At 45.9% G+C, this 14186-nt stretch overlaps 1 protein-coding gene across 1 annotated transcript; it reads right to left on the reverse strand.

The window, feature by feature from the left end:
* Positions 1-4218: 4218 nt before the first annotated feature.
* LOC146171532 (uncharacterized) lies at positions 4219-12103 on the reverse strand. The gene is made up of 2 exons (XM_084586495.1): positions 11393-12103; positions 4219-4314 (listed from the first exon to the last, which is right to left on the reverse strand). Exons 1-2 carry the CDS (start codon positions 12101-12103, stop codon positions 4219-4221), a joined length of 807 nt encoding a protein of 268 aa, XP_084442621.1.
* Between the last annotated feature and the right edge of the window lie 2083 nt (positions 12104-14186).

Genomic DNA, 14186 nt, shown 5'->3' on the forward strand with positions numbered 1-14186 from the left:
GTTCAACACGGTTAAGTGTCTTCAGCTGAAAACTGTTTGAGGAGGTATAGGTTGAGCGGTCGCTCTAGCTCTAGCACCCGGTCTTCTTTCGTGGTTCCTGCACACAGATAAAAATATGTTGCCTGAAGACACTTCATGCTTAACCACAGTGCGAGAAGTGCAATAGTTTAAGTGACAGAAGGAGAATCTGTGGCACAAGGGTCGACTACCCAACAGTGCCAAGCAGTTGAGGACAACAGCCAATTGAGGAACACAAGAGCTCTGTATAAGACAATCAAAGATATCAAAGCAAGCTCCTCTGCTAAGTGGGCGTGATAAAGGACAAACGAGGCAGGGTCCTCGCTGAAGTGTCGGAGATAAAGAAGAGGTGGCGAGAATACACAGAAGAACTGTACAAGAAAGACCCGGATGTGCAAACCCAACATAAGACGGTTGTGATCAACGATCTCAAGCCGGGCATCCTAAAGAGTGAAGTTGAATGGGCCTTAGCCAGGCTTGCTAAGAACAAAGCTAGCGGAATTGATGGCATTCCAGCTGAGTTGCTTCAAAACCTTAACGATGACACTGTTAATGTTCTGTATAACCTATGTCAGCAAATTTGGACAACTCTGCAGTGGCCACAGGATTGGAGAAAGTCAGTTTACATCACCATTCCAAAGAAAGCCAGTGCCAAAGATTGTTCTAACCACCGCACGACCGCGCTAATTTCGCATGCTAGCAAGGTTATGTTGAGAATTCTCCAAGGTAGGTTGCGGCAGCATGTGAATCGGGAGCTTCTGGAAGTGCAAGCTGGGTTTTGCAAGGAAAGAGGAACGAGAGACAAGATTGCAAACCTTCGCTGGATCATGGAAAAAGAAAGAGAGTTCCAGAAACACGTCTACTTCTGCTTTATTGATTATGCAAAAGCGTTTGACTGCGTAGATCAATGTGGCAATCTCTCCAAGAGATAGGAGTTCCAATTCACCTCATCTGTCTCCTCAGCAACCTGTATGAAGGACAAGAGGCCACAGTCAGAACTGAGCATGGTCTTACTGATCGGTTCCCGATTAAGAAAGGAGTCAGACAGGGCTGCATACTGTCGCCCTGCCTATTTAACCTATATGCTGAGTGCATCATGAAGAAGGCCGATCTGGGCGAGTCTTCAGCTGGAGTGAATATTGTTGGAAAACTTAACAAAAACCTTAGATATGCGGATGATATCACTTTAATGCAGAAAGTAAAGTGGAACTCAAGACACTTCTGATGCACGTACAAGAAGAGAGTGAGAAGTTTGGGCTTAAACTGAGAATTAAAAAGACGAAGATCATGGCGTCTTGCCCTATCAAGCCCTGGAGCATCAAGGGACAAGAAGTGGAAGCCGTGACAGATTTTCTCTTCCTGGGCTCCAAGATCACCCCGCAAGGTGACTGCAGCCATGAAATTAGGAGACGCCTGCTTTTGGCAAAGAGAGCCATGGCAAGCCTTAACCACCTAGCAAAGAGTAGAGACATCAGACTGCCAACCAAGATCCGTATAACTCGTGTTATGGTCTTTCCAGTTTTGATGTATGGATGCGAGAGTAGGACTGTGAATAAGGCTGACCACCGAAGAATTGACGCGTTTGAATTGTGGTGCTGGCGGAGACTGTTGAGAGTTCCTTGGACTGCCAGAAGATCAAATCAGTCGATATTGTCGACCATAAACCCTGACTGATCATTGGAGGGTCAAATTCTAAAGTTACAGCTTAGCTACTTGGGTCATCTGATGAGAAGAGAGGAGTCGTTGGAGAAAGCTTAGATCTTGGGAAACGTTGAGGGTTACCGGAGAAAGGGTAGGCAGCGAACGCGATGGTTAGATGGCATCCTCGAGGCGCTGCAGATGAAGGTATGTGATGTCAGGAAAAAAATGACAGACCAGAAAGCGTGGCGTCATATGGTCCATAGGGTCACAAAGAGTCGGACACGACTGAACGACTGAACTGAACCCAACTTATTGTTAGCAATAGTAGGCTCAGAAAGTGGACCATTGCCTCACCTTCCAACGCTGAAGTAGCCTGCCGTTTAGATGGTACGCAAAGGGTCGCTGGCTGCTCTGTCATTTCTATTGCCCCAACTTCCAATGCTAATGCAGGTTGCCATTTCGGCGGTGCGTAAGGTTTCACTGGCTGCTCTGGCATTTCCAATGCTAAAGGAGGCTTCCCAAGGTGGTATGTTAGGTGTTGCTGGCTACACAGTAGTTTCCGAACCTACAGAATTTGGATTTTATAAAGATAATCCTAATCTTCAATCTTCATGTCCTTTGCTGGACACTAAAATATCCCGTATGTTGATACTGAATGCATTTCTGGGCAGTCACAGGTGTAGCACTCTGAAAGGGCTGTTCAGGTGTTACCGTTCTTTTGTCATAAAAATGAATAATGAACACTGTGCACCTCATAATTTTCATGCACTAGACAGCTATTGTGTGATCAAGCTGAATGCAATCACTTAATGTTGATCTGGACGTCTGAACTGTTTTCCAGTGCCTGCAAAGGCGTATCTGCATGAACAAGAGTACATTGTTGACATTGCAATGAATGAAGAGTTAGTTCCAAGCCTGCAGAATTAGTATTAACAAAGAAAATCCTAATGTTCAGTATTCATATTGTTCACTGGACACTAAAAGATCTCATATGCTGATAATGAATGCATGTTCTGGGCAGTCACAAGCGCAGCACACTGATGCGGCTGTTCAGGGGAAAAAGGCAGAATGAAAAATGTGCACCTCATAATTTTCATGCACGTCACAGCTACTGCGTGATCGAGCTGAATGTATTAACCTAACGTCGGTTGGGACGGCTCATCAGCCATGCTGTTTTCCAGTGCCTGCAAAGGCATGTCTGCATGAAAAAGAGTATATTGTTGGCATTGCAATGAATGAAGAGTTAGTTCCAAGCCTACAGAATTAGTATTATACGAAGAAAATCCTAATGTTATGGTGAGTATTCATATCATGCACTGGACACTAAACGATCTCATATGCTGATACTGAATGCATGCTCTGGACAGTCACAGGCGCAAAACACTGATATGGCTGTTGAGGTGAAAAAGGCAGAATGAAAAATGTGCACCTCACAATTTTCATGCACGACGCAGCTACTGCATGATAGAGCTGAATGTATTCACCTATCGTCGGTGGGGGCGGCTCAACAGCCATGTTGTTTTCCAGTGCCTGCGAAGGCGTGTCTGCATGAACAAGAGTACATTGTTGATATTGCAATGAATGAAGAGTTAGTTCCAAGCCTACAGAATTAGTATTATACAAAGAAAATTATAATGTTCAGTATTCATATCGCGCACTGGACACTAAAAGATCTCATATGCTTATACTGAATGCATGTTCTGGGCAGTCACAGGCACAGCACACTGATACGGCTGTTCAGGTGAAAACAGCAGAATGAAAAATGTGCACCTCACAATTTTCATGCACGTCACAGCTATTGTGTGATCGAGCTGAATGTATTAACCTAGCGTCGGTGGGGACGGCTCATCAGCCATGCTGTTTTCCAGTGCCTGCAAAGGCATGTCTGCATAAAAAAGAGTACATTGTTGGCATTGCAATGAATGAAGAGTTAGTTCCAAGCCTACAGAATTAGTATTATACGAAGAAAATCCTAATGTTCAGTATTCATATCGGTGAAAACAGCAGAATGAAAACTGTGCACCTCACAATTTTCATGCACGTCACAGCTATTGCGTGATCCAGCTGAATGTATTAGCCAAACGTCGTTGGGGACGACTCATCAGCCATACTGTTTTCCAGTGCCTGCAAAGGCATGTCTGCATAAAAAAGAGTACATTGTTGGCATTGCAATGAATGAAGAGTTAGTTCCAAGCCTACAGAATTACTATTATACGAAGAAAATCTTAATGTTCAGTATTCATATCGTGCACTGGACACTAAAAGATCTCATATGCTGATACTGAATGCATGATCTGGGCAGTCACAGGCACAGCACACTGATACGGCTGTTCTGGTGAAAAAGGCAGAATGAGAAATGTGCACCTCCCAATTTTCATGCATGACACAGCTATTGCGCGATCGAGCTGAATGTATTCACCTAATGTCGGTGTGGACAGTGCAACAGCCATGCTGTTTTCCAGTGCCTGCAAAGGCGTACCTGCATAAGCAAGAGTACACTATTGGGATTCCAATGAATGGAGAGTTAAGAGCATTGCATGCTTGGAAATTCCAAATGGTTCACTCAGCAGAAAAGATGGTAGGAACAACATCTGGCTTGAGTCGTTTCCTTCCTTTGAAGTAGGACCACTCAAACTGGGCTGCTGTGAAATGATCCTGCATAGGATTATGTGCAGAAGAAAACATGTACGAACACTGTTGACTGCATTTGTATTTAAAAAAGGTCCATGTGCAACAGGTGATGCATAGTGCAATCATGGTTCCTTTGTGGGGTTTAACATCCCAAAGGGACTCAGGTTATGAGAAACGCGACAGTGCAATCCTGAATTCATGACAATTTATTATGACCCCCGAAATGGAAGTGTGCAATAAATAGCAGTAATGATGCATTACCACATTCCGCGCAATTTTCCACCGTTCCCGCTGGTGAATTTACGATCAGAATTTTAACCGCAGCTTTGCGGTTACGTTAAGTGTAGTACACAGTGGCGAATGAACGGCAACATTGACACGCAACTGAACCGCTAGTAAGAAAATCGAGACATCAAAATTACGGAAAAGGATACAGTTTATACCTGCTAAAACCACAATCAGCGAGAGAAAAAGCCAGCACAACAGATAGTTTTTGGGCAAGTTATGAATCGCGTTGTTTAGTTACTTTCAGACGTACATTAGCTTCGCGTTAAATTCTGCAATTCACTGTCGTTCGTTACCCTATTCACTAAACGGCGATGCTAGAGTAAAAACAGACTTACATTAGTGGATAGGTAGGGGGAAATATAAGGAAGGCACGTAAAATATTGCGCGGAAAGTAATAACGTGGTTCACGAAACGATGAGGTGACAGTCAGTAAAAGCAGGAGATGTAGCAATATATACCGCCAGCATATTATACTGCAAAAGCTGATGTCTTACACTTGGGGGCACGCCACCGCCATGAATGTGGTCATGAATACGCCCTTTCTACTGCAGGCTATCCTGTATTCGGTTCCAGTGCTTTCTGGCTACTACCATGCCAGTCCACCCTTGACTCTGAATTTCGACGGGCCGGCCTACTACCTTCCCGAGCCGCTCATGGCAGATGACGAAGAAGCGTTGCCACCGCCTATTCTTGCCTTCGTACCTTCCTTCATCTGGCAACCACGCGGGACTATCAGCGCTGGAAATCTGTGTAGTCTTCATAAAGCGCGGCCGTTCTTGTGCCAGTTGGGGCACGCCACCGGCATGAATGTAGTCATGAATACGCCCTTTCTACTGCAGGTTAGTTACTTATCTCAACCTTGCATTCGTTCGAGCGATCCATTCTTTTTTGCGGTGTTGTGCACCTTTGACACTCTTGAATCTTGGCGTAGACTGATTTGTCAGTCATGTTTTGCATACTGTGTTAATGCCTATCTCACATTGTTACTGCTTGGGCTGTCCGGGGACATTGAGCTGAATCCAGGTCCGGACCCTGACTCACGCGCATCGCTTGAATCCATTTCATCGGCACTTGCGCGCATCGAGCTCACCCAGAACAATATACTGTCGGAAGTTTCGGTAATACGAGACGCTCAAAAAAGCATAGAAAGCATGGCTTGTAGTCTTTCGAATCGCGTTGATGCGCTTGAAAAGATTGTGGATAGTTACCAATCCGAGGAAAACAGCTCTAGATCAGCCACTAACCCTACCATCGAGAAGTTATCTTTAGATATCAAGACACTTACGAGGAAATGTGATGACTCTGAAAATCGTCTTCGTCGCGCAAACCTGCTCTTTCTTGGCATCACGGATGTAAAGGGCGAAACTTGTGCATAGACGGAGTCGAATGTTATTACGTTTTGCTCTGAGATACTTGGTTTAAACATCGATAGCTCCGAAATTTAGCGAGCCCATAAACTTGGTCGCTTCCGAGAATCAAAAAATCGGCCCATTATAGTTAAGCTAGCCAATTACAAAACAAAGTGTAACATCCTCTCTGCTGGGCCTAAGTTGAAAGATCTGCCGTATTCCGTACGCGAAGATTACTCGGCGCGTGTTCGATTTGTCCGTGGAAAACTATTTGCATATGGGCAGCAGAGCTCTTCTAATTTCAAGATGCGCTTTGACAAGCTTATCATTGGCAATAAAGTGTACATGTATGACGATGACACCGACTCCGTGCATGAACTAAAAACATAGCAGTCACCACGAAAACACCGGCGCCCGGTCTCGCCGCCATATCAGCCTGTTCAAGCTCCCACCAGTGCGCCTGCGTGTCGAACTATGTCGTTCGTAGTTTCATACCGAAGAAGGAAACTGTGGAAACTATCCTAAAAGACAATCAAAGTAATATTGCGGTATTCACCGAAACATGGTTGACTCCGGACATCAGTAATGATGAACTGCTTGACGACATATGTCATCTTTCACCGTTCATAGGCTCGACAGGGCCGGTCGTAGGGGCGGTGGCGTTCTTGTACTAATAAAATCGGTTATACATTCCTTCACTATTGATGTTACATGTCACCATGAAATTCTCTGTGTAAACTTTTCTCCTCCCGAAAGCACAAATATACTGATTGCCTGTTATCGCCCACCGGATTGTGATACCTCTTTTACTAACGATCTGCACTTGGTCCTTCTTGATTTGAATTTTCGCTTTCCTAACGCCAATTATATTCTTTGTGGCGATTATAACTTTCCAGATATTGATTGAATGAGCTTATCTGCATCCTCCCGCTTTTCCAAAGATTTTATTGACCTAGCTCTTATGTTTAATCTTGCCCAAACTGTAAGCATGCCAACTCGCAATAATAACACACAGGATCTAGTTCTTTCCACCAATCCTGATTTGATACAGTCAATGCAATGTGTCAATGGTGTGAGCGATCACAAAATGCTGCTATTTGACTTATCCTTCCCAGCCCCTGTTCGACAGAAATCCATAAAACACATACGTGACTACAGGCGGGCAGACGGGTCTGGTATTAACGAAGAGTTAGAAATATTTTACCATTCCTTCCGTGAAACTGCCTCTCTAAAATCTGTGCACGAAAACTGGCTGTTATTTAAGCACAAACTTTTATCACTCATTCATAAGTACGTTCCTCTTCTTTCTATTCGCGGTAATACAGAAAACCCGTGGTATTCGAACGTTTTGAGAAAGCTATCCCGAAAGAAAAAACGCCTTTTCGTGCAGAGAAGACATCACATTCTGAACTTAAATGGGAAAAATTTTTTACTTGCCTGAAGGAATACACAGCTTTTGAGACAATCAAAGAAAAAGTTTCATCACCAGTACCTACTCTGCATTCTTCGTACCAACCCCCAAAAATTCTGGAATATTCTTGCACCTACGCGTAGTAAAAGCCATAACATTTCCTTACTTAATCACGACAACTCCCCAGTGCCGATTGATCAGCGTTCCGATGTCATGAATTCATACTTTTCTTCTATTTTCACTCGAGAACCTACCCTGAACACACCCAACCTACCTCCTTTAAACTTTGCTCAGATGCCCCCCATTCACATCAATTCTGAAGGAATTGAAAAATTGATCGACAGCTTAAAGCTGTCAAGTAGCCCTGGTCCTGAAATATACCTGCGAAGGTGCTTAAGTCCACCAAAGTTATTTCCAGCCTTATCTTTCAGATCATATTCACCCAGTCCTTAGTTAGCAGTTCGATTCCGGATGACTGGAAACTAAGTAGAGTATCCCCAGTGTTCAAATCAGGAAACCACTCCAGTCCATCCAATTATCGCCCTATTTCGTTAACTTGCATAGCCTGTAAAATAATGAAACACGTCATCTACTCCCAAGTTGCAAGCCACCTCGATAATAACTCATTTTTCTTTAAGAACGAGCATGGCTTCCGCCCCGGTCTTTCCTGTGAGACTCAGCTCTTTGAATTTACTACTGATCTTCACTTTAACCTTGACTCATCTTTCAAAACCGATCTCATATTCCTGGACTTTTCCAAAGCATTCGATCGCGTCCCTCATAAAAGACTGATGTTTAAACTTTCACGCCTTTGTATTGATCCATTAACTTTATCCTGGATTAACTGCTTCCTCATGAACCGCTTTCAATACACCGTCATCGGAGGGCATCATTCCGCCACACACGAAGTAATCTCGGGCGTGCCGCAAGGATCCGTGCTTGGGCCATTGCTGTTCCTCATCTTTATAAATGACCTCCCCTCTGGCATAGCATCATCCATTCGCCTGTTCGCCGACGACTGCGTCTTATACCGTCGCATTTCTTCTCACGATGACCAAGTAACCCTTCAAAACGACTTACGTAAAATTGATACCTGGTGCTCAGACTGGATGATGGAACTGAATGTAACCAAATGCAAATTCATGCAGGTGTCACGTAAACGTTCTAATATTTCCTATACATATTCACTAAAGGCAACTATCATATCACAGGTTGAAACTTACAGCTATCTCGGCGTCCTAATCAGCAGTAAACTAACATGGAATGAGCACATCACCAAACTAGCTGCTGACACTTCGCGAACTCTAGGCTTTATTAGAAGGTCACTTTCACTATCACCTCCATCCATTCGCAAACTTGCGTACGAAACTTTTATTCGCCCGAAGCTCGAATACGCATCTGCAATTTCATCCCCTCATCAAATGTACTTAACGAAATTGAATCCATCCAGAATCGCGCACCCCGTTTTATATCTTGAAATTATGTCTTTCGTTTCAGCATCAGCAGTATTAAGACATCTCTCGGTATCAGCTTTTTAGCCCTAAGACGCAACATTTCTCGCCTATGCCTGTTTCATAACCTGTACCACAACTTCCACCATCTCCGTGATTCTCTGTTAGTTCCACCATTGCGCACATCATCTCGTCTGTTCAACTTCATGAGCATCCACCGCTTACATGGATCTACTAACGCCTTTAATAGGTGTTTTCTACCAGCCGCAATTCAAGAATGGAACCAGCTTCCCGAACACATTGTAACCGAACGTGACCCTACTAGATTTAAAGAACGCTTGACATGTCATTTCGCTTCATAACCGATTGTTTCCTCTTCCTTTTTTTTTGCAGTGCCTCCTTTATTTGAATTGCTGTATTTGAGCATTTTGGCTTTTTGTACCTATGTTTAGACCATGAACGATTGTTATCTTTATGTGTTACCTCCCCCCCCCACTTATGTAATACCCCACCCGGGGCCTTTAAGGGTATAATAAATGATAATGATGATGATGATGAAAAAGAGAAGTTCTCAAGTGCACCGCGAGGAATTCGAGCGATGAAGTTGGCAGATGCGCAAGCAAATTAACGTGTCTAGGGATCGCCCAAAAGTTAATAAACAAAGCATTTTACAGAAAACAAGCTCAAAGAATGCATTCAGATGAAATGAAAAGAACTTACCTCACATATTCGAGCTCCTTTCGGGGCTGTTTCACGCGGCCCACAGTTAAAAGCCACTGAAGTCTCCGATGTAAAACTAACCTTCCGCAGGGCACTGAATAAAACACTTTGCCGCTTTCGGTGCGGTTTGCGCAGTTTGGCGCACTGCTCCCCGTCATATTTGAAGAGAACGTTCTGCACTGCGCAGCCATGCCATTAGAGCGCACACAAAAGGTGGGAACACACTGCAGAAACCGATGCGACGACAGCTGACGGCACTGCAAGCGGCGAGAAAAATGTTTCGCCTGTAAAGTTGGCTCCTCCTGTTGCGCTTGGCGAGTTGACTCCTCCTTCGAATGGAACGTTTGACGTCATCGCCAAGAGCGACGCAGGGATGTCAGTCGCGCAACTCTGCTCCCTAGGGAGCATATACAGGAACACTAGGCGAGTTAGAGCCGGTCTGAATGTGATGCGTGACTGTGGAAGTGCGGCCGGGTGGTGTGTGGGCGGCGTCGACAGCAGAGCGAAACGTCTGTAAAAGGGCCACAAGCTGCGTCCGGCAGGCGGAAGGAAGAGCGTCATCTATGGCGTTTTGGAAGAAGTCATCTGGCAACGAATCAGGGGTCGAATCGGACTGCAGAGCATCGATCTAGTTACTACGGTAGGTTTTGGAGGCGTCTAGGTTAGAGAGGAGGTTGGCTGGCTGAACAGAACCGGGAGATTGCCCACGTAGCAGAGTAATAGGGCGCGGAGACGGATTGTAGATGAGTAGCATCGTGAAGCCACCGTAAGCATCGAGAACAGCAGACGGCAGCGGCAGGTGCTTGCGATGGATGAAGGATGCAGACGGCGTAAATAAAACACTAACGGCTGACACGGCAGGACACGATAAAGGCACAAGGACACAAGCCTCTGGTGCTACGTCTACATCTTCAGCGATGGTAAGCTTTTGAGGACACACTGAACTGTTGTCGTCGGGCAGTGCGTCGCACCGTGCAGAAAATTCCACTTCAGCTCGGGCGCAATCGATCACGGCGTTATTTTTAGACAAGAAGTCCCATCCGAGGATTCCGTCTTGGGAGCAAGACGACAAAACTACGACCTCAACACTGTACAAAACACCTTCAATGACGACACGTGCTGTACATGCTGCTAAATGTGCAATCCTCTCTTCACTAGCAGTGCGGAGTGACAAACCATCAAATGATGTCACTTTGTGTAATCGTCGGCAGAGTCGGGTGCTGACACTGCAGCACCCGTATCGACCAGCGCATATACGGACAGACCATCGATAGAGATCACTATAACGTTCGTGGGCAAAATTTGAGGCCTTGAGCTTTTCGCAGAGCACACAGTTCTTGCCTCAGGAACCGCTGAGCTTAGTTTCCCTCGTCAGCAGGTGGTGGTCGCCGGCGCATTGGTGACAGTGACCGGCGCCACGAAGAAGGAGAACGACGGGTTGTATACGAACGCTATTCTGTGGCGTACGCAGGCGGAGAGTGGGCAGAATGAAGCAGCGGTGGGGAGCAATCAGAAGACGCAGGCTCGGGAGGCGCGGCCATGCGACGACGACACCGACGAGCCACATGTCAAGCGAAACCACAGTAGTAGCAAATTGGGCGATTGTCCGAAGTACGCCAAGGGTTGTAATAGCGCGGAGTGGAAGGATGAAGCGGAGCCGTTTGAGGAAGCGGTGCAGGGCGCATGACAGGCTGCATGGGTAATGACGGCTCAAGCGGTGGCCGCGCAGCCACAGCTGCGTAGGTCAAAGGGGCTGGAACAGCAGGTTGACTACACTGGACTGGTGCTCCGACGTTTGTCAAAGGAGCAACAGAAGGAACTTCAGGAAGCGTGGGAAGTGCTTCTGCGACTTGTTGGCTGATGACTTGTTGCAACTTAGGCACCAAAGGAGATGGAGCGTCAGGACGTTGGTGAACGAGTGATAGTTGACGGGCAACTTCTCGAACAAACTGTTTTATTTGTGGCAGCAAGGACGACTGGTCTGTGTCAGGTGTTAAAGCTGCAAGAGGTTCCTGGTGTGAGAGCGAAGACCGAGTGATGTTGCGGCGCTTACGTAATTCATCAAAGTGTTGGTATGCATTGATGACATCGACGACGGTTGCTGGATTTCTGGCCAGAAGCATCTGGAACACGTCATCATCAATCCCTTGCAAAATGTGACCAATCTTGGCATGGTCTGGCACTGAAGCGTCCACGCGCTTGCAAAAGTCTACAACATCTTCAAAATAACTGGTAAAAGTTTTGCCAGGAAGCTGTGCACGGCCGCCCAGGCGTTGCTCAGCACGCAGCTTGCGCACGGCAGGTCGGCCGAAGATATCGGCAAAACTGGTCTTGAAAGCAGACCACGAAGTGATGTCGGCCTCATGATTGCGGAACCACAGGTTGGCCACGTCCGTTAGGTAGATTATTACAATATTGAATTTTCTGGCGTCCCTTTGATTGTGAGTACTAACCCGCTCATATGAAGCCAGCCAGTCTTCCACCTTATGGTCGCCGGTTCCGCTGAATATAGGAGGATCCCGCTGGCGCAAAGCTCCAGCGCAGAAGACGGCGGACGAAGGCCCGGTTGGACTAGAGGTGCTTGCGTCGGTCATGACTGTTGACGGAAGTGTGCGGCTTCGAAGCTCCAGGACGGCAGGAAATCCTCACCTCCACCATGTGAAAAGGGGTGTTTAATGTCTTTTAACAGGGATAATAGCCCTCTCCAAGTTGCGCGGAGGACCACACAAGAACACAGCCAGTCTAGGCCTCTACAAGCGAGCTCGAGCAGCGCAGCGGCACTTCGTTGTTCTTTTCCTCGTCTTTGTGACATCCTCGCCTAGCTTATCCTCGTCTTCATAATATCTTCGCAGGGTTCACTACAGAACAATCTTCATTCGATGGCAAATGTATTAAATTTGCCGTGTGGCAGGGCTGAGTGATAACTGCGTTTTCAGTGTTTTCTGCTTGTCATTGCACCTTCCGTGAACACTTCTTGTTTAAACTTGGTTGCCTCCGCTGCCGGGAATATTAGTTCAGTTCAGTTCAGTCGTTCAGTCGTGTCCGACTCTTCATGACCCTATAGACCGTATCACGCCAAGCTTTCCGGTCTCTCACTATCTTCCTAACATCACATAGTTTCATCTGCAGTGCCTAGAGGATGCCATCTAACCATCGCATTCGCTGCCTACCCCTTCTAAGGTGACCCTTGACCTTTCCCAACATCAAATCTTTCTCCAGCGACTCTCTTGTCGCCAGATGACCAAAGTAGCTGAGCTTTAACTTTAGAATTTGACACTCCAATGAGCAGTCAGGGTTTATGGTCGACAATATCAACTGATTTGATCTGGTCGTCCAAGGAACTCTCAAGAGTCTCCGACAGCACCACAATTCAAACGCGTCAATTCTTCGGCGGTCAGCCTTCTGCACAGTCCAACTCTCGCCTCCATACATCACAACTGGAAAGACCATAGCACGAGTTATACGGATCTTGGTTGGCAGTGTAATGTCTTTGCTCTTTACTAGGCGGTCAAGGCTAGCCATGCCTCTCTTTCCCAGAAGAAGGCGTCTCCTAATTTCACGGCAGCAGTCTCCTTCCGAGGTGATTTTGGAGCCCAAAAAAAGTCTGTCACAACTTCCACTTCTTGTCCCTTGATGCTCCTGGACTTGATAGGGCAATGTTCTTTTTAATGTTCAGTTTAAGCCCAAACTTCTCATTCTCTTCTTGTATGCGCATCAGACGTCCCTTGAGTTCCACTTCACTTTCTGCCATTACAATATGCATTAGATTTGTGAATGCTTAGCCAGACAATATTTAGCATGCATTGACATCGCACAGCACATGTTTGCATATTGCGTTTCGCCTCCAAAAACACGGGTGGCGTGGTCAACTTCGGTTCCGCTAACTCAATCGTCCTCAGTAGCTTGAGCCGCTGCGGCAGGTTATTGAACAGACATTTTCCAATATGCGTTTTGAAACTTGCCATGCAATTACTTTGAAGACCAGAGCCAGAGTTCCTTTTAGGTGACAAGATTACGAAAACAAAACATGTCGCTGCACTTGATATTTAGTTCAAAGGTTCTAGAGCTTGTTATAAAGCGCGCTGCAATTCCGCAGTTGGGCGCGATGGTGATACAAATGAAATGAAGATGATACTACAATAATAAAATAGGATATAACATTTAAATCTAATATGCTTTTGGCTAACCTGTGATGCAGCTTTTCAGATATTGCATGTGCTGATATCTCACTTCCCCATGAAATTATCTACCCGATCTGCATTTTTGACAACGGAATAGATGAAATCCATCCTGTACAGGCAGTGGTAAAGCGCAAGCATGAAAAATCTGAACTCTTGATACAGGAGCCCAATATGCGCTATTTTTCTGATGCTCAGAATGCTGGTTTACAAGCTCACTGGCTTTTCATGCGGTCGCACCGGTACGAAATCACTCGCAGTTTCGACGACGCTGCCTAGTTTGTTGTAGCAATTCATTGCATGTAAACGAAGCAAGCGTGTACGATTAAGCAAATAAAGAACATTGGTTCAATGGTCAAGGAATGAACTAATTAACGTGGCGTTGTAATGAAAGCGGGGCACTCAAAATGAGCTCCACTACGTACGCAGCCTTGTTGACGCCCGTCTACAGGAGACACTTGATGCATATGGAGGTGATGTAGTTTCAGACGGCCGTGAT

The sequence above is a fragment of the Amblyomma maculatum genome, unplaced genomic scaffold (genome assembly GCF_055883805.1).
Source record: "Amblyomma maculatum isolate TAMU_Amacu unplaced genomic scaffold, ASM5588380v1 scaffold_20, whole genome shotgun sequence".
Lineage (NCBI taxonomy): Eukaryota > Metazoa > Arthropoda > Arachnida > Ixodida > Ixodidae > Amblyomma > Amblyomma maculatum.